This window comes from Tachypleus tridentatus, chromosome 2 (assembly GCF_004210375.1).
Source record: "Tachypleus tridentatus isolate NWPU-2018 chromosome 2, ASM421037v1, whole genome shotgun sequence".
NCBI classification, from domain to species: Eukaryota; Metazoa; Arthropoda; class Merostomata; order Xiphosura; family Limulidae; genus Tachypleus; species Tachypleus tridentatus.
In genome coordinates, this window is record NC_134826.1 from 3,473,766 (window position 1) to 3,499,316 (window position 25,551).

The window sequence follows — 25,551 nt, forward strand, 5'->3', positions numbered from 1 at the left end:
TCTTCTCTCGGTTTCTGTTTTATTTAATACACAAGGTTCTTCTGCTTTGTTTCTGGTGTATTTCATACACAAGGTTCTTCTCTCGGTTTCTGGTGTATTTAATACACAAGGTTCTTCTCTCGGTTTCTGGTGTATTTAATACACAAGGTTCTTCTCTCGGTTTCTGGTGTATTCAATACACAAGGTTCTTCTCTCGGTTTCTGGTGTATTTAATACACAAGGTTCTTCTCTCGGTTACTGGTTTATTTAATACACAAGGCTTTTCTCTCGGTTTCTGGTTTATTTAATACACAAGGTTCTTCTCTCGGTTTCTGGTGTATTTAATACACAAGGTTCTTCTCTCGGTTTCTGGTGTATTTAATACACAAGGTTCTTCTCTCGGTTTCTGGTGTATTTAATACACAAGGTTCTTCTCTCGGTTACTGGTTGAATACACAAGGTTCTTCTCTCGGTTTCTGTTTTATTTAATACACAAGGTTCTTCTCTCGGTTTCTGTTTTATTTAATACACAAGGTTCTTCTCTCGGTTTCTGTTTTATTTAATACACAAGGTTCTTCTCTCGGTTTCTGTTTTATTTAATACACAAGGTTCTTCGCTTTGTTTCTGGTGTATTTAATACACAAGGTTCTTCTCTCTATTTCTGGTGTATTTCATACACAAGGTTTTTCTCTCGGTTTCTGTTGTATTTCATACACAAGGTTCTTCTCTCAGTTTCTGGTGTATTTAATACACAAGGTTCTTCTCTCGGTTTCTGTTTTATTTAATACTCAGGTTCTTCTCTCGGTTTCTGTTTTATTTAATACACAAGGTTCTTCTCTCGGTTTCTGTTTTATTTAATACACAAGGTTCTTCTCTCGGTTTCTGGTGTATTTAATACACAAGGTTCTTCTCTCGGTTTCTGGTGTATTTAATACACAAGGTTCTTCTCTCGGTTTCTGTTTTATTTAATACACAAGGTTCTTCTCTCGGTTTCTGGTGTATTTAATACACAAGGTTTTTCTCTCGGTTTCTGGTGTATTTCATACACAAGGTTTTTCTCTCGGTTTCTGTTGTATTTCATACACAAGGTTCTTCTCTCGGTTTCTGGTGTATTTAATACACAAGGTTCTTCTCTCGGTTTCTAGTGTATTTAATACACAAGGTTCTTCTCTCGGTTTCTAGTGTATTTAATACACAAGGTTCTTCGCTTGGTTTCTAGTGTATTTAATACACAAGGTTCTTCGCTTGGTTTCTAGTGTATTTAATACACAAGGTTCTTCTCTCGGTTACTGGTTTAATACACAAGGTTCTTCTCTCGGTTTCTGTTTTATTTAATACACAAGGTTCTTCTCTCGGTTTCTGTTTTATTTAATACACAAGGTTCTTCTCTCGGTTTCTGTTTTATTTAATACACAAGGTTCTTCTCTCGGTTTCTGTTTTATTTAATACACAAGGTTCTTCTCTCGGTTTCTGTTTTATTTAATACACAAGGTTCTTCTCTCTATTTCTGGTGTATTTCATACACAAGGTTCTTCTCTCTATTTCTGGTGTATTTCATACACAAGGTTCTTCTCTCGGTTTCTGTTGTATTTCATACACAAGGTTCTTCTCTCGGTTTCTGGTGTATTTAATACACAAGGTTCTTCTCTCTATTTCTGGTGTGTTTCATACACAAGGTTTTTCTCTCGGTTTCTGTTGTATTTCATACACAAGGTTCTTCTCTTGGTTTCTGTTTTATTTAATACACAAGGTTCTTCGCTTTGTTTCTGGTGTATTTAATACACAAGGTTCTTCTCTCTATTTCTGGTGTATTTCATACACAAGGTTCTTCTCTCGGTTTCTGTTGTATTTCATACACAAGGTTCTTCTCTCGGTTTCTGTTTTATTTAATACACAAGGTTCTTCTCTCGGTTTCTGGTGTATTTAATACTCAAGGTTATTCTCTCGGTTACTGGTTTAATACACAAGGTTCTTCTCTCGGTTTCTGTTTTATTTAATACACAAGGTTCTTCGCCTTGTTTCTGGTGTATTTCATACACAAGGTTATTCTCTCGGTTACTGGTTTAATACACAAGGTTCTTCTCTCGGTTTCTGTTTTATTTAATACACAAGGTTCTTCGCTTTGTTTCTGGTGTATTTCATACACAAGGTTCTTCTCTCGGTTTCTGGTGTATTTAATACACAAAATTCTTCTCTCGGTTACTGGTTGAATACACAAGGTTCTTCTCTCGGTTTCTGTTTTATTTAATACACAAGGTTCTTCTCTCGGTTTCTGTTTTATTTAATACACAAGGTTCTTCTCTCGGTTTCTGTTTTATTTAATACACAAGGTTCTTCGCTTTGTTTCTGTTTTATTTAATACACAAGGTTCTTCGCTTTGTTTCTGGTGTATTTAATACACAAGGTTCTTCTCTCTATTTCTGGTGTATTTCATACACAAGGTTTTTCTCTCGGTTTCTGTTGTATTTCATACACAAGGTTCTTCTCTCGGTTTCTGGTGTATTTAATACACAAGGTTCTTCTCTCGGTTTCTGGTGTATTTAATACACAAGGTTCTTCTCTCGGTTTCTGTTTTATTTAATACTCAAGGTTCTTCTCTCGGTTTCTGTTTTATTTAATACTCAAGGTTCTTCTCTCGGTTTCTGTTTTATTTAATACACAAGGTTCTTCTCTCGGTTTCTGTTTTATTTAATACACAAGGTTCTTCTCTCGGTTTCTGGTGTATTTAATACACAAGGTTCTTCTCTCTGGTTTCTGTTTTATTTAATACACAGGTTCTTCTCTCGGTTTCTGGTGTATTTAATACACAAGGTTTTCTCTCGGTTTCTGGTGTATTTCATACACAAGGTTTTTTCTCTCGGTTTCTGGTGTATTTCATACACAAGGTTTTCTCTCGGTTTCTGTTGTATTTCATACACAAGGTTCTTCTCTCGGTTTCTGGTGTATTTAATACACAAGGTTCTTCTCTCGGTTTCTAGTGTATTTAATACACAAGGTTCTTCTCTCGGTTTCTAGTGTATTTAATACACAAGGTTCTTCTGTTTGGTTTCTAGTGTATTTAATACACAAGGTTCTTCTTCTTGGTTTCTAGTGTATTTAATACACAAGGTTCTTCTCTCTCGGTTACTGGTTTAATACACAAGGTTCTTCTCTCGGTTTCTGTTTTATTTAATACACAAGGTTCTTCTCTCGGTTTCTGTTTTATTTAATACACAAGGTTCTTCTCTCGGTTTCTGTTTTATTTAATACACAAGGTTCTTCTCTCTATTTCTGGTGTATTTCATACACAAGGTTCTTCTCTCTATTTCTGGTGTATTTCATACACAAGGTTCTTTCTCTCGGTTTCTGTTGTATTTCATACACAAGGTTCTTCTCTCGGTTTCTGGTGTATTTAATACACAAGGTCTGTCTCTCTATTTCTGGTGTGTTTCATACACAAGGTTTTTCTCTCGGTTTCTGTTGTATTTCATACACAAGTTTCTTCTCTCGGTTTCTGTTTTATTTAATACACAAGGTTCTTCGCTTTGTTTCTGGTGTATTTAATACACAAGGTTCTTCTCTCTATTTCTGGTGTATTTCATACACAAGGTTCTTCTCTCGGTTTCTGTTGTATTTCATACACAAGGTTCTTCTCTCGGTTTCTGTTTTATTTAATACACAAGGTTCTTCTCTCGGTTTCTGGTGTATTTAATACTCAAGGTTATTCTCTCGGTTACTGGTTTAATACACAAGGTTCTTCTCTCGGTTTCTGTTTTATTTAATACACAAGGTTCTTCGCTTTGTTTCTGGTGTATTTCATACACAAGGTTATTCTCTCGGTTACTGGTTTAATACACAAGGTTCTTCTCTCGGTTTCTGTTTTATTTAATTCACAAGGTTCTTCTCTCGGTTTCTGTTTTATTTAATACACAAGTTTCTTCGCTTTGTTTCTGGTGTATTTCATACACAAGGTTCTTCTCTCGGTTTCTGTTTTATTTAATACACAAGGTTCTTCGCTTTGTTTCTGGTGTATTTAATACACAAGGTTCTTCTCTCGGTTTCTGGTGTATTTAATACACAAGGTTCTTCTCTCGGTTTCTGGTGTATTCAATACACAAGGTTCTTCTCTCGGTTTCTGGTGTATTTAATACACAAGGTTCTTCTCTCGGTTACTGGTTTATTTAATACACAAGGCTTTTCTCTCGGTTTCTGGTTTATTTAATACACAAGGTTCTTCTCTCGGTTTCTGGTGTATTTAATACACAAGGTTCTTCTCTCGGTTACTGGTTTATTTAATACACAAGGTTCTTCTCTCGGTTACTGGTTGAATACACAAGGTTCTTCTCTCGGTTTCTGTTTTATTTAATACACAAGGTTCTTCTCTCGGTTTCTGTTTTATTTAATACACAAGGTTTATCTCTCGGTTTCTGTTTTATTTAATACACAAGGTTCTTCTCTCGGTTTCTGTTTTATTTAATACACAAGGTTCTTCGCTTTGTTTCTGGTGTATTTAATACACAAGCTTCTTCTCTCTATTTCTGGTGTATTTCATACACAAGGTTTTTCTCTCGGTTTCTGTTGTATTTCATACACAAGGTTCTTCTCTCGGTTTCTGTTGTATTTCATACACAAGGTTCTTCTCTCGGTTTCTGTTGTATTTAATACACAAGGTTCTTCTCTCGGTTTCTGGTGTATTTAATACACAAGGTTCTTCTCTCGGTTTCTGTTTTATTTAATACACAAGGTTCTTCTCTCGGTTTCTGTTTTATTTAATACACAAGGTTCTTCTCTCGGTTTCTGGTGTATTTAATACTCAAGGTTATTCTCTCGGTTACTGGTTTAATACACAAGGTTCTTCTCTCGGTTTCTGTTTTATTTAATACACAAGGTTCTTCGCTTTGTTTCTGGTGTATTTCATACACAAGGTTATTCTCTCGGTTACTGGTTTAATACACAAGGTTCTTCTCTCGGTTTCTGTTTTATTTAATACACAAGGTTCTTCGCTTTGTTTCTGGTGTATTTCATACACAAGGTTCTTCGCTTTGTTTCTGGTGTATTTCATACACAAGGTTCTTCTCTCGGTTTCTGGTGTATTTAATACACAAGGTTCTTCTCTCGGTTTCTGGTGTATTTAATACACAAGGTTCTTCTCTCGGTTTCTGGTGTATTTAATACACAAGGTTCTTCTCTCGGTTTCTGGTTTATTTAATACACAAGGTTCTTCTCTCGGTTTCTGGTGTATTTAATACACAAGGTTCTTCTCTCGGTTTCTGGTTTATTTAATACACAAGGTTCTTCTCTCGGTTTCTGGTGTATTTAATACACAAGGTTCTTCTCTCGGTTTCTGGTGTATTTGATACACAAAGTTCTTCTCTCGGTTACTGGTTTATTTAATACACAAAGTTCTTCTCTCGGTTACTGGTTTATTTAATACACAAGGTTCTTCTCTCGGTTACTGGTTTATTTAATACACAAGGTTCTTCTCTCGGTTACTGGTTTATTTAATACACAAGGTTCTTCTCTCGGTTACTGGTTTATTTAATACACAAGGTTCTTCTCTCGTTTCTGGTGTATTTAATGCACAAGGTTCTTCTCTCGGTTTCTGTTTTATTTAATACACAAGGTTCTTCTCTCGGTTTCTGATTACTTAATTAAAAAGTTCTTCTTTTGACTTCTGATTACTTAATCAACAAGGTTCATCTCTTGGTTTCTAATTACTTAATCAACAAGGTTCATCTCTTGGTGTCTGATTATCCAGTAAACAAGGTTCTCCTCTTGGTTTCTGATTACTTAATCAACAAGGTTCATCTCTTGGTTCCTGATTATCCAATAAACAAGGTTCATTTCTTGGTTCCTGATTATCCAGTAAACAAGGTTCATCTCTTGGTTTCTGATTATCCAGTAAACAAGGTACTTCTCTTGATTTGTTACTAATTAATGGAATACTTTTTTTCCAAAGAAAATTATACAACTCACATTCTGATAATTTTTAATTAATATCTAAAACAAAATATAGTATAGAATATTATAATGCACTGAGTTCTCTAACACACAGTATACTTAATTATGTAACATTATGTTTGTTACGAAATGACACTGGTAATTAAAGTCCTAACTGATGGCACTGGTGGACCTTACTTAATCTTTAAGAGGATTTTCAAAAAGTAATCCCACAAACCAAATAAGTGTTTTGTAAAAATGGAGAATTACATGATATAAGAACCTGCAAAACAAACAAATCTTGCTTACTCTGATGTAAGTTAATAGATTGTGTTTATTTATCAGTGTAAATAATAGCTGACTGATCATTTCTAACAGTGTTAAACACAAAGTAATCGAAGTTTCATATTTTTATCTACTGCATCTGTTCAAATGTAATCCTCCAAGATTTAATTTGTTTTTTAATTTTATTAACTTCCACCTCTGTATAGTTCGTCGTTGTTATAACTTAGAGATCTAAAATGCGATGGAATTCTGCCTCGATTCAGCACTTCCGGGCTTTTCACGCACAAAAACAGCACTTAAGTTTAGTTGAACAGTTACAAAACGTGTAGTTTATCTCTTTGTTTGTGTTAGAATGTTTAAGTTTGTATTCCTATTATATAAACCCTTCCAACAGATGTGTCTAAAACGTTGCAACTTATTATGTAAGCCTGTGCTTCAGGTAATCGAGAAGAAACCTAGACTTTTCTACATCTGAAAAACAAACAAAAAATATCACCACTGAAAAAAATGATGCACTCACATCAACCCTGACCCCGCTGAGTGGAAGAAACTGTCCAGGAGGCCAGTCATTTGGGACAAAACGGTAGAATTCTACATCGTCCTTGTACCATTTCACTGAATACAGAGTGTCTCCATTAAGGTCAAAGCTACATGTAAGCTCTACTTCTTGGCCGACAACAGTCGGTGATGGAACGTCCAACATTACCAGTCGTAGAGGGTGGTCAACGAAACGGCTGAAAGCAAATATTCAAATATATCAAAAATGTGTCTAACAATATTATTATAACAACAAAGAAACACTAAAATAAATGTTGTTTTCAATCAGAATCAAACGGATACGAGTTTTAAAACAAAATCGAACTTAAAAACAGGAAATATTAACTCTGAAATGCATTCACGGACATTCAAGATATATTTTGACAAGAGAGGACTTATACTGTAGGCCCGGCATGGTCAGGTGGGTTGAAGCGTTCGATTCGTAATCTAAGGGCCGCGGGTTTGAATCCCGGTCGCACCAAACATGCTCGCCCTTTGAGCCGTGGGGTGTTATAAAGTGACGGTCAATCCCGTTATTTGTTGGTAAAAGAGTAGCTCAAAAGTTGGCGGTGGGTGGTGATGACTAACTGCCTTCCCTCTAGTCTTACACTGCTAAATTAGGGACGGCTAGCGCAGATAGCCCTCGTGTAGCTTTGTGTGAAATTAAAAACAAAGCAAAACAAACTGATATTCTACATCTATATTTGTTTAAAAAGTTGAACATTTTTAGTCTGAGAAACAAGAACGTGTTTTCAGGACCGGATTATAAATTATTATCTTATGCTTACCTCATCTATAACTAAATGTTATGGTTTTGGTTTATTTAACGAGATTAATAAAAACGTATATTCCTAATAACGAGAAACCCACTTGAAATAAAAATGTATCTCATAATGGCTGGTATGAGTATTAATACTTTTATTGATAAACAGAGAACAACGTTTCGACCTTCCTAGATCATCTTCAAGTTTACCTGAAACGAAGGTTGAAACGTTGTTCTCTGTTTATCAATAAAAGTGTTAATACCCATACCAGCAGTTATGAGATACAACTTGCATACATATATATCTTGTTAGACTCATCGGTTCCATGTTGGCTTGTGGCCAACACAGGTTTTGATCTTCAGAATGCTTACCTCACAACTTGTACATCAATCAAATAAATCATATATACATAAATCATATACAGATGTCATGTTATCCAGTTGTTATTGGTTGAAAGAGCATTCCATCATATACAGATGACATGTTATCCAGTTGTTATTGGTTGAAAAAGCATTCCGAGTCTTAGAACCTTTTAGACAAATTTATTCTGCTTTCAAATCAAATATTAATAATATTTTTATAATATTAATAATCTAACAGCGTAAAATTATTTTTTTATGATACAAATATTGGAAATCAGGAAACATTCTCAATGAATTGTGATAACGAATAACAATTTAAACATGAATGTTGTACAATTCATGTTTTGTAACGAATAACCCGTTTTATACAAAGTTTTAGTATCACCAGACGTTAATCACATATATCAATTATACGTGTATGACGACATCATTTTGTCAATAATTTCACATCAACAGCCTATTTGTTTATTTATTCATATAAACGCGGCCAGCCCGGCATGTCCAGGTGGGTTAAGGCGTGCGACTCGTAATCCGAGGGTCGCGGGTTCGCATCCCCGTCGCAACAAACATGCTCGCCTTTTCAGTCGTGGGTGCGTTATAATATGACGGTCAATTCCACTATTCGTTGATAAAATAGTAGCCCAAGAGTTGGCGGTGGGTGGTGATGATTAGCTGCCTTCCCTCTAGTCTTACACTGCTAAATTACAGACTGCTGGCGCAAATAGCCTCGAGTAACTTTGCGCAAAATTCAAAAACAAAACAAATCAAAAACAAAAATAAATGAGGCCACCAATAGTCATGATGAACAGAGCACAGATAACCCATTATGCAGCTTAATTCCAAACAACCAAGCAATCATACTAAAGGTACGAGTCAGATAATAAGTTTGGATTACAAGACTGGAAATCCACAATTTGAGGAAGATGTTTAAAATACTTTCGAAAAAGTAATCCAAATAATTACCCACGATGCTTCAAATGAATAATACTGTATTCAGCTTTGCACACGGACTTTTAGTAAAACAAACACTAGAATGGTACATCATTGAAAATGAACAGAACGGGATATAAGTTTTAATGTTATTCAGTTGTTGCATATGACACTAGAATGGTACATTATTAAGAATCAAAACAACGCGATATAAGTTTTAATGTTATTCAGTTGTTACATCTGACACTAGAATGGTACATTATTAAGAATCAAAACAACGTAATATAAGTTTTAATGTTGTTCAGTTGTTACATCTGACACTAGAATGGTACATTATTAAGAATCAAAACAACGTGATGTAAGTTTTAATGTTATTCAGTTGTTACATCTGACACTAGAATGGTACATTGTTAAGAATCAAAACAACGCGATATAAGTTTTAATGTTGTTCAGTTGTTACATCTGACACTAGAATGGTACATTATTAAGAATCAAAACAACGTGATAAGTTTTAATGTTATTCAGTTGTTACATCTGACACCAGAATGGTACATTATTAAGAATCAAAACAACGCGATATAAGTTTTAATGTTATTCAGTTGTTACATCTGACACCAGAATGGTACATTATTAAGAATCAAAACAACGGGATATAAGTTTTAATGTTATTCAGTTGTTACATCTGACACCAGAATGGTACATTATTAAGAATCAAAACAACGGGATATAAGTTTTAATGTTATTCAGTTGTTACATCTGACACTAGAATGGTACATTATTAAGAATCAAAACAACGTGATGTAAGTTTTAATCCATCTTCTCCTTACCTTCATCAACCCCTGTTTATTTCATACATGTATTACTAACATGTCACAACCTATAATAAACTCCATGTGTCATTAGATAGCTAGGTAAAAGCTTTAACAAACCAGCTCTTCGTTCCTAGAACCAAATCTTTTATCGGCACAAAAGCGCTAATAGCTTAGCCCGTGTAATGGAATATTAGATAAAAACTCTTATTTCGCTATAAACTTTTGTCTGAATAGTCTAGAAGTATGAAATTGATTTCCCATTTATAGACAAAAAAAACACCAAAGTCCCTCTTGTACATATACGTAAACTGTTTAAGAACAACAAACATATGGGAAGAGATTACAACCAATTTGAAAGGGCACCGGTGAATGAAGTCTATGTGCACGTGGACGTTCTAGAAAATCAATCTCATGCCGGTCTTTTTGTTTAATCTTTTTTCCTTCACAGTTTTGGCTTGATTCACGTGGGAAGGTAATTCATCATGGACTTTTTTTAACAAAATAATATCCAAGCTTCAATCAAGTAAATTGAGGGACGTACAGACGGACATAACTTCACAACTGAAGATGTGTTTTTACCGTCAAACATTTTACTTTCACACGTTTATTACCAGTTTCTGTTGTATTTGATCAAAAATTTCTTAGACTTAAAGTGAATTTATTTTAAGATCCAGCTTGTGAGACTTAAGGTAAAAAGTGTAATTTGAAGGGTTTAAATTAGCATACGTTTTATTCAAAAGGCATGTGAACTAAGCTTCACTTTTAATAAGCTGGATTATTTCATTCTTTAGTCTTGAACTTAGTTCCTTAATAAAAGTGAAGGACGGTAACATGAAGCTACACGAATAGAATGTTTAAAACGCGTGAAAATGTTTATATATATTTATTGGTTGTTGTTGCTTTTAGCGCTGGGTCGCGTGCTTTGTATTCACCGCAGAGATTCGAACTATAGGTTACAGTTTGTTTAGTTGGTTTGAATTTCACGCAAAGCTACACGAGGGCTATTTGCGCCAGCCGTCCCTAATTTAGCAGTGTCAGACTAGAGAAAAGACAGCTAGTCATCACCACCCACCGCCAACTCTTGGGCTACTCTTTTACTAACGAATAGTGGGATTGACCGTCACATTATAACGCCCTCACGTCTTAAAAAGCGAGCACGTTTGGTGTGACAGGGATTCGAACCCGCGACCCTTGGAAAACAAGTTGAATGCCTTAACCACCCAGCCATTCCGGGCCTCGATTTGTTTTGAATTTCGCACAAAGCTACATGAGGGCTATCTGCGCTCTGCCCACTAAGGGTATCGAAACTATGTTTCTAGCGTTGTAAATGTGCAAACATGCCGCTGTGCCACTAGGGAGCATCTTAGTTATCAATCGTATTAAACATATTCATTTTGTGTGAGAGAAGAATGCCTAGCAAGAAAAAAATTGCAAATTTCGATATTTTTTATACTTACGGTTTTTCCCCAATGTTTATTTCAAAGTTCGAACTTACCATCAGTAGAGAACATAAATATACCCGAATTTCGAAATGCTTGGCCAAACTGTTCTTCACTAAAGTGTACACCGAATTACAATAACAGACGCTGCCAGCCACGAACCCATCGGCGAATGCTGTGTTAATCGTAAAATTAAAGGTCCATAAAACTTGAACACAGAAGAAATGAAAGAGAAACAAGTAAAGACGTAATATAAAAATCAATGTAAGTAATTTGAAAAACACTGGATGACTATTGAAGAAAATACAGATGCTATTAGCGGCAAAAAATATTGAAACACCAATTCCGTATTATAAGGTCGTTAGTAGATTTTTAATCGTTTGTTTTACTACTGGAAAATAATGTACTTTGCCTAAAACAGTAATGTTACTTCAATAAAACTACGCTTTGTTTTAACACGGTAAATTAACTGGTTAAAATATATTTTGTTTAATGCTCTAAAGTTATCTAAATGTTTGTTTGTTTTTTGAATTTCGCGCAAAGCTACTCGAAGGCTATCTGCGCTAGCCGTCCCTAATTTAGCAGTGTAAGACTAGAGGGAAGGCAGCTAGTCATCACTAGCTTCGCCAACTCTTGGGCTACTCTTTTACCAACGAATAGTGGGATTGACCGTCACGTAATAAAGCCCCCACGGCTGACAGAACGAGTATGTTTGGTGTGACGGGGATTCTAACCCGTGACCCTCAGATTAGGAATCGAATGCCTCAACCCACCTGGCCATGCCGGGCCAGTTATCTAAATAAAACACGATGTAACCTTCAAAAAATGATTTTTTCCCAGAAATTCTGTTTGTTTATTTGTTATTATAATGGATCCAAGCTGTAACTTTAATGCTATAACTGATTTTTAATAATAACTATTCATTATTATTAATGTGATTTTTAATAATAACTATTCATTATTATTAACGACGCATTCGGTAATTTTCAATTTCGTTTGCTTAAACCAAAAAACATGACGCTGACTAAAGCAGCTGTAACCTGAGATTAAGCACGTACTAATGACTTACCACTGAGTCGTTGAAAGTGTCTCAGAACTTCGTCTCTTGAGCAGACCACAGGAAACCAAATCTCTACGTAATTCTAGACCCACTGTACAAGTGTGTGAGTTTAGGTTTTCGATAAAGTAGCCATATTGATAATAAATCTTCCAGTTCGTCAGTTCATTTTAACTTCGTATCAACGTATAGTTGGATTGATCGTAACATTATAACGCCCCCACAGTTGAAAGGATGAGCATGTTTGGTGTGACCGGAATTCGAACCCGCCACCCTCAAATTCGAGTCGAGCACCTTGTTATTTAGCTGTATGTGTATGTGTATGTTATTTCTTATAGCAAAGCCTCATCGGGCTATGTGCTGACTTCACCAAGGGGAAATCGAACTCCCTGATTTTAACGTTGTAAATCCGAAGACTTACCACTGTCCCACCTGACGGACTATTTTAGTTACTTTGTACAAAATAAACAATATATCCATGTCTTAAATAATATAAACTACTGTGTTTGTGCCTTTATTTATTTATTTCTCAATTGAAATAACCACCCACGAAAATTGGTATATCTTTCCTTATTACTTGAAGGAAGAGACTGTCCAGCAAATGTCTTTGTTGCTACTATTTAAACAGCTGCTCCCAGAAAGCAGTAGCCACTGTCTTGCGCATCACGTGTTTTTCATAGCCCCATATATCAGACAGAGTAATTTTTTTATAATAAAATTAATGTCGCACGTCCATAACTACGTTTTGACGCGTGATATTTCATTTAATGCGTAATGCGGTTTTTCCTTGTCGCTTTTCCTTGAATTTTTTATTCGACAACTAGACTTGTCCATTACTAACCGTGCCATTCGAATGACCATTACAACAGACACATTGCAGCCAACCAAAGAACTACAAACCAGAACAACTCTCGTAAAACTTTGTATTAAAATACCGTTTACTGTTCATTTACGAAACTCGATTGGAATGCACGGCTCGTAATCATTTAAACATCCAACAATTTGTTTACTGTCTCATGTACGAAGGGAAATTACCTCTTTTAAGTAAGTCTAACTCTTGGCATATCAGGATAGATGTGAGATAAACTGCGTTCTCTATAATGGATAATTCAAGGTAAAATCATTCTAATCTTTCATAACATACGTCCATTTTCTTTCTCAAGCATCACAGAAACGACCCTATACTTCAATGTCATGGTCTCTGAATATATTTCTTGAGCAAAATACTAGATTGCGTGATTAAAATTCGTTAGCAATATATTTGGTTTTTCCCAGGTAATATGTTATTTTACGTAAACAAAAAACACATAAATTAAAGCAGCAAGTAATACCTCAAAATGAAAAAAAACAAACTCAAATATATATCGTGAAGATTTGACTTTGAATTTGTTTACCAATAATTTTCCCAATGAAACTGCTCTGAAATTAAAATGTCAAAGCCGATAGAGAGATAAACAAGAGCAGCTGATGGCCAGGTACTTTGTAGCTTTAAAATTAAATTAAAAAAACAATATTTTAAGAATATATGGAGTAAACGTTTTGAAACAACTGAAAAACACTTTCGGTTAAATGGTCCTGCGTGGTCAGGTGGTTGGCGCGCTCGACTCGTAATCCAAGGGTCACTGATTCGAATCCTAATCACACCAAACATGCTCAACCTTTCAGCCGTAGGAGCGTTATAACATGCCAGTCAATCTCACTATTCGTTGGTAAAAGAATAAATAGCCCAAGTGTTAGCGGTGGGTGGTGATGACTAGCTGTATGAACCTACTTGTTACTAGAATGGGCGTGGCGCGCTCGACTCGTAATCCGGGGGTCGCGGGTCCGAATCCTAATAACACCAAACATGCTCAACCTTTCAGCCGTAGGAGCGTTATAACATGCCAGTCAATCTCACTATTTGTTGGTAAAAGAATAAATAGCCCAAGTGTTAGCGGTGGGTGGTGATGACTAGCTGTATCAACCTACTTGTTACTAGAATGGGCATGGCGCGCTCGACTCGTAATCCGGGGGTCGCGGGTCCGAATCCTAGTCACACCAAACATGCTCGCCCTTTCATTCGTGAAGGCGTTATAATGTGACGGTTATTTGCGCTATTCGTTGGTAAAAGATTAGCCCAAGGGTTGGGGTGGGCGGTGATGACTAGCTGCCTTCCCTCTAGTCTTAGACTGCTAAATTAGGGAGGGCTAACGCAGATAGCTTTCGTGTACCTTTTCGTCATCAAAGGGTTGTTCAATTTTGTTTATATATTTCATAAGTAAGAGTGCATTGTGATAGAACGAGCTTAACAGCTTGAAAACTAATTTTCAGGCTAAAACTGGCCTTGTATATCAAAACGTGTTTACACTTATACGACGTTAAAAATACATCTTAACCGTTTCGGTCAAAAGCTGAACGCTATCTTTGTTTAACTATACACTAGATATCTTCTTAAGTACTACCTCATGTTATTAGGGCCCTGTATCCATCAATGCTATGAACTCACATGCAATATTGATATAAAGAGTTTAGAAAAATAAATCTAAGTCGGTAATTTTACGATTAAAGCTCTAATATTGAAAACATCTTTAAAGCTTATTGATGGAAAGAGTACTTTTACCTAAGTGTATTCACTGACCTGATCAGAAAACATGGTATAGACAGTAATGTGCAAAAGTGTTACGTCAAAGTAAAAAAAGTTAGATTTTAGGCTACTTTCAAAAACAGTGGAAGATAAATAACAGGCGCAACATCAAACGTTTATTAATCTCGTATTTAGTGTATTTGCTGGAGTTCAGCAAACAGTTAATATTTTATGTGTCCCCCTTTCGCTTTAATAACTGTAAACAGTCATTCAACTTTTGTTGCAACATATTTAATCAAAGTTTCCTTTAGAATTTTACTTCAAATGTCTTTACTATACTCCATAAACTTCCTTGAAAGTAACTTTTAATTTGTCAAGTTTTGGTCTAGCAAATCCCAGATCTGTTCAACCGGGCTGAGATCGGGACTCTGACATTGAATGACTTCAGCAGCTTCTTTCTTTGCTAAGTAATTTATTCACCAGTTTTAGGAGTATTTGATGTGATTATCTTTATGGTAGTAGAATACTTCACCACTTATGCGTAAATCATTGGATATATCATGACGGATCAGTATCTGATGGTACTGGTCCATTATTTCATCCATTTATTTTGCAAATATCTCATGTCACCCTAGCACAAAAATACCCCTAAACATCACACTGATCAACCATGATTCATGGTAAGTGCTATGCGTTGAGGTATTTTTCACCTTTTTTCCACCGTACAACCTGTGCTTGAACCAAATATTTCAAACTAGAAGTCAGCCATCCATAACACTCTTTTCAGTCATTAGCAGTCCAGTTTTTGTACGTTTTAGCAAATTTCAGTCTATCGAAAATATTTTCAGATCGAAGTAAAGTTTCTTTAACTGCTACACGACCAAATATTCCATTTTAATTGAATATATTTGATACTGTAGATATGGACACTTTTCTGTCATTTGGTACATGGTTGTTTATCTCATGCTTGAGATCATTGGCGGTCTTCCTTCTATCTCAAAGACTGCATAGACTAAAATACTTAAAATCAGTATCATTGAGATTAGATGTTCTACCCTTCCTTTCCTATTTTCAGATTTACTTGTCTCGGTCTCACGATATAGGGTGTACTTCACAATGTTTGGGGAGTATTTCAAGTGTGCAGTAATTTGTCGGATAGTCCAACCAGCATTGCGTAAAACCTCAAGCAAACTCTCTGCTCTACTGACAAATCTCTAATAAAAACAATGTTTAACACTATGTATTAAGTTTTGTTATCATGCTACGCCCCAAAAGCTTAAAGTTTATTTGTGAAGTGATATTAAATTGATTTCTTCGAGCATATACCGGTGTCATATGCTAGCTTATTTCTAAACAGTTAAGACATTTCATGAGGTACCATGACATTTATTTCAAACCTAAATTTCATCAGTATGTTCATACAAACGGAACCCTTGTGACATGTCCTTGGTACGAGTATATGGAAATTCTAAAGAATTATAAGTATTCTTACCCCGGATCATTGGTACAAGTATATGGAAATTCTAAAGAATTATAAGTATTCTTAACCCGGATCATTCAGTTCTCAACTGAGATCAGTGAACCATTACTTCAGTGTTGAAATTTGCATTCTCTACATGGAAATTCTAAAGAATTATAAGTATTCTTACCCCGGATCATTCAGTTCTCAACAGAGGTCAGTGAACCATTACTTCAGTGTTAACATTTGCATTCTCTAATGGCATGGAAAAAATAGTTCCATAAAATGGAAGGAATTACAACATATTGTCCTAACACTTTTACCCAGCACCGTAAGTTACATCAATCCTTTTCTAATAATTGAATCAAACATTATATCTCTGTTACTATAACAGATAAATATTAACAATGTATGGTGCAGTTTTCTTTCTTCTCTATTATGTAATGAGGACTTTTAAAGTTCACGATAATATTTCATTTTTTCATGCATACAAATGTATGAAGGTTTAAAAGTAGGACATTGGTCAAAAAGTGGCTAAGTTCTTTTCACTCCAATTATCAATAGTTCTGAATTATTCCCCTATAGTATTACATATGCCTTCTTATTAGAACAGTTGCTTTTAATAGAACACACTGTATATGTAGCGAAATTTACAACTGGGAAGTCAGCTAATACTTTGAGATTATAATAACCCTTATATTTTGAGTAGAAGTATCAACAGTAATGTACCCTGAGAAAACTAGTCTCATAGAACTAGTCTCTACCAAAACTAGTCTCATAGAACTAGTCTCTACCAAAACTAGTCTCATAGAACTAGTCTCTACCAAAACTAGTCTCATAGAACTAGTCTCTACCAAAACTAGTCTCATATAACTAGTCTCATAGAACTAGTCTCTACCAAAACTAGTCTCATATAACTAGTCTCATAGAACTAGTCTCTACCAAAACTAGTCTCATATCTCATAAAACTAGTCTCTACCAAAACTAGTCTCATAGAACCAGTCTCTACCAAACCTATTCTCATATTAACTAGTCTCATAGAACTAGTCTCTACCAAAACTAATCTCATAGAACTAGTATCTACCAAAACTAGTCTCATATGAACTAGTCTCTACCAAACCTAGTCTCATATGAACTAGTCTCATATCTCATAGAACTAGTTTCTACCAAACCTAGTCTCATATGAACTAGTCTCATATCTCATAGAACTAGTTTCTACCAAAACTAGTCTCATATGAACTAGTCTCTACCAAAACTAGTCTCATATGAACTAGTCTCTACCAAAACTAGTCTCATATGAACTAGTCTCATATCTCATAGAACTAGTCTCAACCAAACCTAGTCTCACATGAACTAGTCTCATATCTCATAGAACTAGTCTCTACCAAAACTAGTCTCATATGAACTTCGTACATTTTTTTTCTAAATCCGGAAAGAAATCTTTACCTTGATAATAGCATAAGTACCCTGGAACATTATATTGTGTTGAATAGGAAAATATTTCCTGTACACTTATCCAGTGGATTCCAACCTGATTAGTCAAATGAAAAATCAGTAAACCTGAACACTTTTAGATACCTTTTTCCTTTTACACTATTTTGATTTCTATTGTGTTTACTTTCTATCTCTACTCTTACCTCATTCTAGATCAATAATATTCAGTTCAACATTGAAAACATTTTCTGTCAAACCTCCTGTTATTTTGCCTGACTGTTCCAGTGAAACAGTGATATAAGAACCACCCTGTAACACCATAACATGGATAATGAGAACGTTTTGATTGTATAATTATCCAGTGAATCATAATCGAAGCACTTAATCTGCGAATGCTATTCTAAGATTATCATCTGGTTAACGGGAATACTGACTATACAATAATTTATTTGATTTCTATGTTTAATACAGGTTCGTAGCATCCAGACTTTAGATCATAACAAATGCGATTGTTTTTATTCTTAAATCTCGTAATATTACTATTGTTGTTTTTTTTACAACAATCTAAGGTGAGATATATTTCTCACCGGTAGGTATAAGATTTATTATTTATAGAAATAATGATTTTAATTTTTTGTAAGTTCTTACACTTTTATGATATTGATAACCTGGCAAAATAATTAGCATAAGAAGCCATGATTATTGCTACATGTGTATTTAAAAGTGTACATACGTTTCTGCACGAACCTAAACTGTCGAGACAAATTGCGAGCCACTAATAGCTCCCAGGTTGTGCTCCACGGTGGTGTGAACCGAGTCGTATGTTGGGAAGTAGCAATATATGTGAGAGACAAAGATATTTAATAATACGTTGTGTGAGACAAGACGACAGTTCTTGTGCGAGACAACATTTAGGTTATATACAACCGTAGCAAAAACTTTATTCGTTTAAACCTAACAGGAACGGTGGAATCTATAGTTTGTTTTGTTTTTTCATTGTTTTAGTAAATTACTAGGTACCTTCGACTCTCTTACTTCCGGTTATTCTACTGAACTGGTTACTTGAGCAACATTTTCTGTCTCTTTGTTTCTTTTTTAACAATACACGTTTTCCCACGTGTAGTCGTTCCTGTTGTTTTACGTCATCAGAATATAGTAATTAATTAATTTATTAATCAAACATCGTTATTAGTATAATTCAAGCCTTATTGTCTTTTCGATAGTTTGTTTTTTAATATCGCTCAAAGCTACACGAGGGCTATTTGCGCTAGCCGTCCATAATTTAGTAGTGAGAGACTAGAGGGAAGGCAGCTAGTTATCACCACCCACCGCAAACTATTGTTCTACTATTTTACCAACGAATAGTGGGATTTATCTTCAGATTATAACGCCCCCACGGCTGAAAGGGAGAGCATGTTTGTTGTGAGGGGGATTCGAAACCATTACTCTCGGATTACGAGTCGAGTGCCTTCACCACCTGGCCATGCTGGGCCCTTTTTATAGTTGCAAGGTTTTTTATAGTAACTTAGGTTTGTTTCTACTTCATAGTGCTTTTTGAAATTATTAGCTGTTTTTAAAACACCCCATATTTAATCTTGAAGTTCGCAAAACGCTACACGAGGGATATCTACGTTAGCCGTCTCTGATTTAGTAGTGTAAGACTAGAGCAAAGGTAGCTAGTCAGTACCATCAACCGCCAACTCTTTGGCTACTCTTTTACCAACGAATAGTGGGCTTGACCGTTACATTATAACCCCCACACACGACTGAAAAGGCGAGCATGTTATGGGAGATTCGAAACCGCGACCGAGTAAGAGTCATGCCGAACCTTAATAGTTAGAGATTACTATAATATAACCAAACTTAAATTAGGATTCTTCTAATATTTCACTCTCAGTGTTCAACTGTCAAACATTAATAAAGGGGGGATTCTCCGCTTTATAGGTAAATAATAATAGTTATACTACATACATATGTGTATATTTATATATGTGACTGTGTGTGTGTGTGTGTGTGTGTGTGTGTGTGTAATATGAGTAATGACGTAAAAATAATATGACGAAATAAATTAATCGTCATTTTTTGTCGCTATGACCAACTGTTTCATAAGTTTGTATTAAGAAGGTTCTGAAATTTACCCAACTGTTTGTTTTGAATTTTTCGCAAAGCTACAGGGGAATTATCTGCATTAGCCGTCCATAATGTAGCACTGTAAAAAGAGGGGGAAGACAGCTAGTCATCACCGTCCACCGCCAACTTTTTGGGCTACCCTTTTACCAAAGAATAGTGATTGAGCGTGACTTATAACTTCCACATGACTGAAAGGGCGAGTATTCTGGTGGAGCGGAGACTCGAACCCGCGACCCTCAGATTACGAATCGAGCGCCCTGACCACCTGGTCATGCCAGGCCTTTCCTCAGTGAAATGAAATTCCACTAAAACATTCTGCCTGAAGTTTGAATTCTGGCTCGATGTAACTTGAGATAGTTTTAGATAGACTCTGAGATATAATTCAAACTACAGGGGTAGTTGTTAAACTTTCTGTTTCAATAATTAGATTCCTACAATGCCCGTATTAAAGTGTTAATTTTTAAAGTTACAACATCTAGGTTTTATTTTAAAATATATCATAAGTATCAAACCGAGATGTCTCATTTGGGTAGACAATGATTTCACCATCCGAGGATAGCATGGAACGTATACAATTATAGAATCTTCGGGAAAAGATGCCTTAGTATTAATTGCATTTATACATCGGAATACCAAACTTACATTATTGATTTTAGTGTCAAGAAATAGACGAGACATGCAAGGTTTTGACTGTTACCCCTTAGAAGAAATTATAGCTGATGTGACCAGCGTCATTCAATAAACATCAATTGAATTTACAAAAACCAGCAAAACAAAACGTCTACAAACGTCTGCAAATGGTTTTCGATTGTGATAATTCAGATAGTACAAATATTTTTCCATTACTTAAATGTTTCTATTCACGTATGTTCTCTTGCACAAAAATCAATACCGTCACTAAGGTATTTCAGCAGAATGAATGAAATTAACACAAGACTTTCTATATTATCTTTAATTCTGGCGACTTAAGGCAGATCCAACGCGTAGCTTTTACTCTTTACTGGTCAGAAGTTCAAAAAAATGATAAGTTTATATGGGACTTCATGGTAGAAAGGTTTCTCAGTGCTGTGTGTATACTCGGATATCTAAACGACATTGGCTTGACTGGTATATCTGGTCGATAGTGAATCCTGCGGTTTCAGACTCTGTCTTAAGTTGACGCACATGATTAATGTCGTTTCTCCTGAATCTGCGTGACCTTGTTGGGCTTCCCTAGCTCTGGCTACCAACTAGAAAAACTAGGTTTCGCAGACTAAGCACGTACCATCAGCTACTAGGCCCTGTTGTCTTGATGGATCGCCTAGCGACAGTCCATTTGTCTCGGCGTAACTTAGTAATTCGGGGCAAGTTCCGAGTTGGCTACAGTTAGAAAACTGAGAAGGCGAATTTCTTATGATTGACAGAAAGTCCAGAAACTCGAAAATAAAAAAAAAAAATATTTTGACTTTGATCTTTAGCTGAAAGGATACGTGGCGCGAGACCTAGACGTGGGGATTATTGGTGAATAATGATAACCACTTTTGTTTTGTAAAAAAGAAATATGTTTATAAGTCTGATATTTGTTTTTGGTTTTGATCAGTATTTATTTAAATTTCAAACTAGAAGGTTAATCGGAATCAAACCAAAGTTAGCGTACCGGAACGCTGTTCCGGAACAGAAATATACGTAACTTTTACAGTTTGTTGCAGTATATAGACTGGTGTAATCGAAGGTTTAGTTACGGAGTCAGTTCTTTCCGAAATAAATGGCCCGTCATAACCAGGTGGTTAAAGCACTCAACTCGTAATCTGAGGGTCGCGGGTTCGAATCCCAGTCACACCAAACATGCTCATCCTTTCAGCCGTGGACGCGTTATAGTGTAACAGTCAATCCCACTATTCGTTGATTATGAAGTTTGTGGTGGGTGTTATTCACTAGTTGCCTTCCCTTTAGTCTTATACTGCTAAATTAGGAACGGCTAGCGCAAATAGCACTCATGTAGCTTTGCGCGAAAATTCAAAAGAAACCGAAATAAATATCCCCAAGGGACAATGAAATTTGTAATATTGCATTATATCGGTAGGCTTCACTTAATCTTCATTGGCTATAACCAACTTACGCCTCGTTTTTCAAATTTACCCACGTGTAAATACAACAATAGAAATATAGCCGTTCTTTTACCTGCCTTCTTTTATCATATTTTGACCGTACAGAGAGTATTTGACAAAGAAAATATTCACGTAATTATCAGTAGAGCTCTACTGATATTACTTCTGCAGACCTGAATTTCTACTGAATTTTACAGTTCTTTATCTACTTGTAAACGAACACATGTTCTATGTGAAAAGTGTTTAGAAAAGAAAATTTACCGCCTCCTGTTATCCCGAAATCCAGAACAGCTAGTGTAGGTTAAAAATTACATGATTTGCTGCGCATGCGAACTCTGGACATTAATATTTCAAAATGTTCTACCTTTTCTCAACGGCTACTACTTCCGTTATACATTTTATGCCCCAGTTGTTACGTCATTAATGTCTTCCGTATTGTGTAGGTAGTAAACGCTCTCTTGTACACGTTTATTTATATGTTGTATAAACCACCTATATATAATAATTCAGCGGTATGTGGCCGCAATTGGAAGACAAAGTTCGTCTAATGATGTGTTTAGACCCTATATTATCTAAATTGTAGATACTTACCTACCCATCGAGGTGTAGTGCTGCCATAGATAGATGTATAGGTGGAGGTATATAACAAAGTATTTCAGTCTGGAAGAAGAATATTCATACATGAACAATGTGAAGCCAAAAAGGATGAATAACAGAACAATATAACATTTTGAAGAAGGAAGTTTTCAGTCAAGCGTTTAGGACAATGAGGAAAACCACTCCAAAACTCAAATCGTGTAAATGGCCTCATACGCAAAGTCGAAGCAGTGGTTACGAGAGAGAACCTTCCAACCCAAAACTTCAGTAAAATGAGACAGTTAACATTTTCTCTGACGAGAAAATAAGGAATAATTTTATGATGATAAAGGTTCATAAGTCAAGTATCTCCAAGGCTCCACTCACATCTCGAAATAAATTACTGTTTTCATGAGAAAGACGGTGGGAAAAAAACATTCAACCATATAATTAACAAGTCACCCGAGGAATCTTTTTTAAAGTCCTTGTTAAGCATCATCTTCGAAACTGAAGAGCACGTACAATAGGAAGATTAGTAATGCACGTGCGGTAAGACTGGCCATTCGCAAAGTCTTCTTAGAGCGAAAATAACTCCAAAACGACCAGAAATATTTAAATATTTTATTACAGTGGACGTTAAGAAAGTAGTTGTAACAGCAGCAGGAGAAACTGAGAAATTGTTTTTATCAACCAAGATAACATCTCGTTCAAGGTTTTCCTTACTGATATTCTATCAATTCAGCCGTGTTCGCGAGAACGGTAGCAATACAAAGTATTATACGCTGAATGATAGCCTATACTCTGTTGTGTATTGTATCCACCAAGTACCAAAGCCATGCAATTCGAAACACCCGACTGAAACCTCATAATATGGAAAAATGGTTAAGGTAGGTCTGATTAAACCATTTCAAATTGAAATAAAGGAGACACCCATAAAAAAATGTAAAAAAAGCCAGGCTACTTTAAAATGTAAACCAACTAAAGTAAGTGTGTTAAACAAGAAACCAAAGCTACATTAAAATGTACACTCCCTAAAGCGAGTGTATTAAACAAGAAAAGAAACCCAAGCTACATTAAAATGTACACTCCCTAAAGCGAGTGTGTTAAACAAGAAAAGAAACCCAAGCTACATTAAAATGTACACTCCCTAAAGCGAGTGTGTTAAACAAGAAAAGAAACCCAAGCTACATTAAAATGTACACTCCCTAAAGCGAGTGTGTTAAACAAGAAACAGTTGATTCCTTTGTTATTGTAACTGGCACAATCACTAATATTAATATAAAATTGCGACACAATTTTCCCATGTTTTCATATCTACTATACCTTTTTGTACATTACATCTTTATAAATATGCTCTTTGTCTGTAGTGCTCACCAGTGTAACAGTGATAGAGTATATCACGGGACTTGCAATGCTAGAAACCGGGTTTCGACACCCGTGGTGATTAGAGCATAGGTAGCTCATTGTGTAGCTTTGTGCTTAATTAGAGAGAAATATACACATTTTATTTAGTTACCCCAGCGGTACAGCCGCATTTCTGCGGAATTACAAAGCTTAAAACAGAGTTTCGATACCCGTGGTGGGCAGAGCTTTTCTTTTAACTCCAAACAAACCTTTTCTATATCGCATTCTAATGATTGATTTGTTTTTGTTTGTTTTTTCTAACTTGACTGTTTATGCACGTATAAACTGTTTCACTTATAATCAGTGCCTTTTGTTTTGATTGACGTTTTAAAATAAATTATGAACCACATTCCATCCAAAGAAAAATATGAACTCGAGTATTCAAAGGGAATTAATAATTCGTAGTGTCATACTATTGGGATTTTCTCTCATTTTAGGCTTTGAACATAACCCTAGCCCCTTGAACTATCAGTTTTAACTCGGTGGGAGTGGACAATAATCTACCATTGACATTAATAGAAATATTAATATATACTCTCTCACGCTCAGTTTATTATATACTAGTAGACATTTATTTCGTAGGTGAGTTATCCTTTATTTACAATATGTTTCAACAATAATAAAAAAACAACAATAAATTTTCCACACTATTATTGTTGTTTTCTTTTGATCCAACAAGGCTATGTTTATACAGTTCTTAACGTAAATATGTGTATATGTTTTGGGAACATTGTTGAAGTTACCACATTTATGTATTTAACTAACTGTATATGGTTTATAAACATTGTTTGAGTTACTACATTTGTGTGTTTAAATAGACGCGTGTGGTTTGAAAAGAATATTAAAAATTTTTATAGTATCTTAATTAAATATTCATGTATCTTTATAAAGTATTTAATATATATAAGAGTTATTGGCATATTTATTAAAATAAATCACGAGTGATTTAACACGTAGAATTTCTTATCTTATTATTAAAATAACAGTTGTTTAACTTTATATTCAGGTAGGATTGACTTTATCAAAATCAACACAAACAATTTTCATCGTCTACAGATAAATGTATTTGAATTCAATCTTTGGAAATATGGTTAGTGTTCATTTAAATAACTCAAAGTTTGTAGCTGCTTCTAACGCTCGACGCCTATAGTAATCCTTACAGATAACACCATGTAACACAAATTTTGCACCTCTGTTATTTCTTATAGTATGTGTTATTTCTTAATTGTTTATGTTGTAAAAGTACAGCAAATGGTCATTATTCACTTCAAACTTTGCTTTTGTGTACTGGATAATAAAATTTAGAAATTAACCTATTTTCTATGTAAAAACGGGCAAATTTGTACATTTTCATTTACATAAGGTTTAAATAAAACAACAAATGAATCAAGATTTACATGTATTTATACTAAAGTTACACAAAATTGTTTAGAAGTGAGTAGTTTTTCGAGATTTGCGACTGTAATGTAAATAACTTTCATCTATCAGCCCCAAATATAGTCTCCCATCATGTTTTCGTTATACTCTCCTAGGTCACAAAAGCAAAGTTTGAAGAGAAATATAGGTCTTTATCGTTTACTTTAGGCATAAGCAATTGGGAAATAACACTTTCTGTCCACAAACAAGAAACAGTAAAATTTTGTGTTACAAAGTGTAACATATGTTTTTAATTGAAGCAGGCAAATCTGGAAAAAAAAATCTTAAAAATATATCGCATGATTATTTTTTAAAAAATTATTGGGAAACAAAATATCACTCTGTGAATTAACACAAATATTGTAATACTAATCGTGTTCCCTCGAAACAGTCTTCTG

General features: G+C 35.1%; 1 protein-coding gene across 6 annotated transcripts in view; it reads right to left on the reverse strand.

Annotated features, from left to right (window-relative positions):
• LOC143237360 (cell adhesion molecule 3-like) overlaps positions 1–25,551 on the reverse strand; it is a 245,821-nt gene that overhangs the window by 67,250 nt on the left and 153,020 nt on the right. For all 6 annotated transcript variants that reach the window (XM_076476569.1, XM_076476551.1, XM_076476533.1 and 3 more), the window contains exon 3: positions 6,704–6,917. In XM_076476569.1, coding sequence (XP_076332684.1) covers positions 6,704–6,886 — 183 coding nt within the window. In that variant the 5' untranslated portion in view covers positions 6,887–6,917. The remainder of the gene's footprint in view (positions 1–6,703; positions 6,918–25,551) is intronic.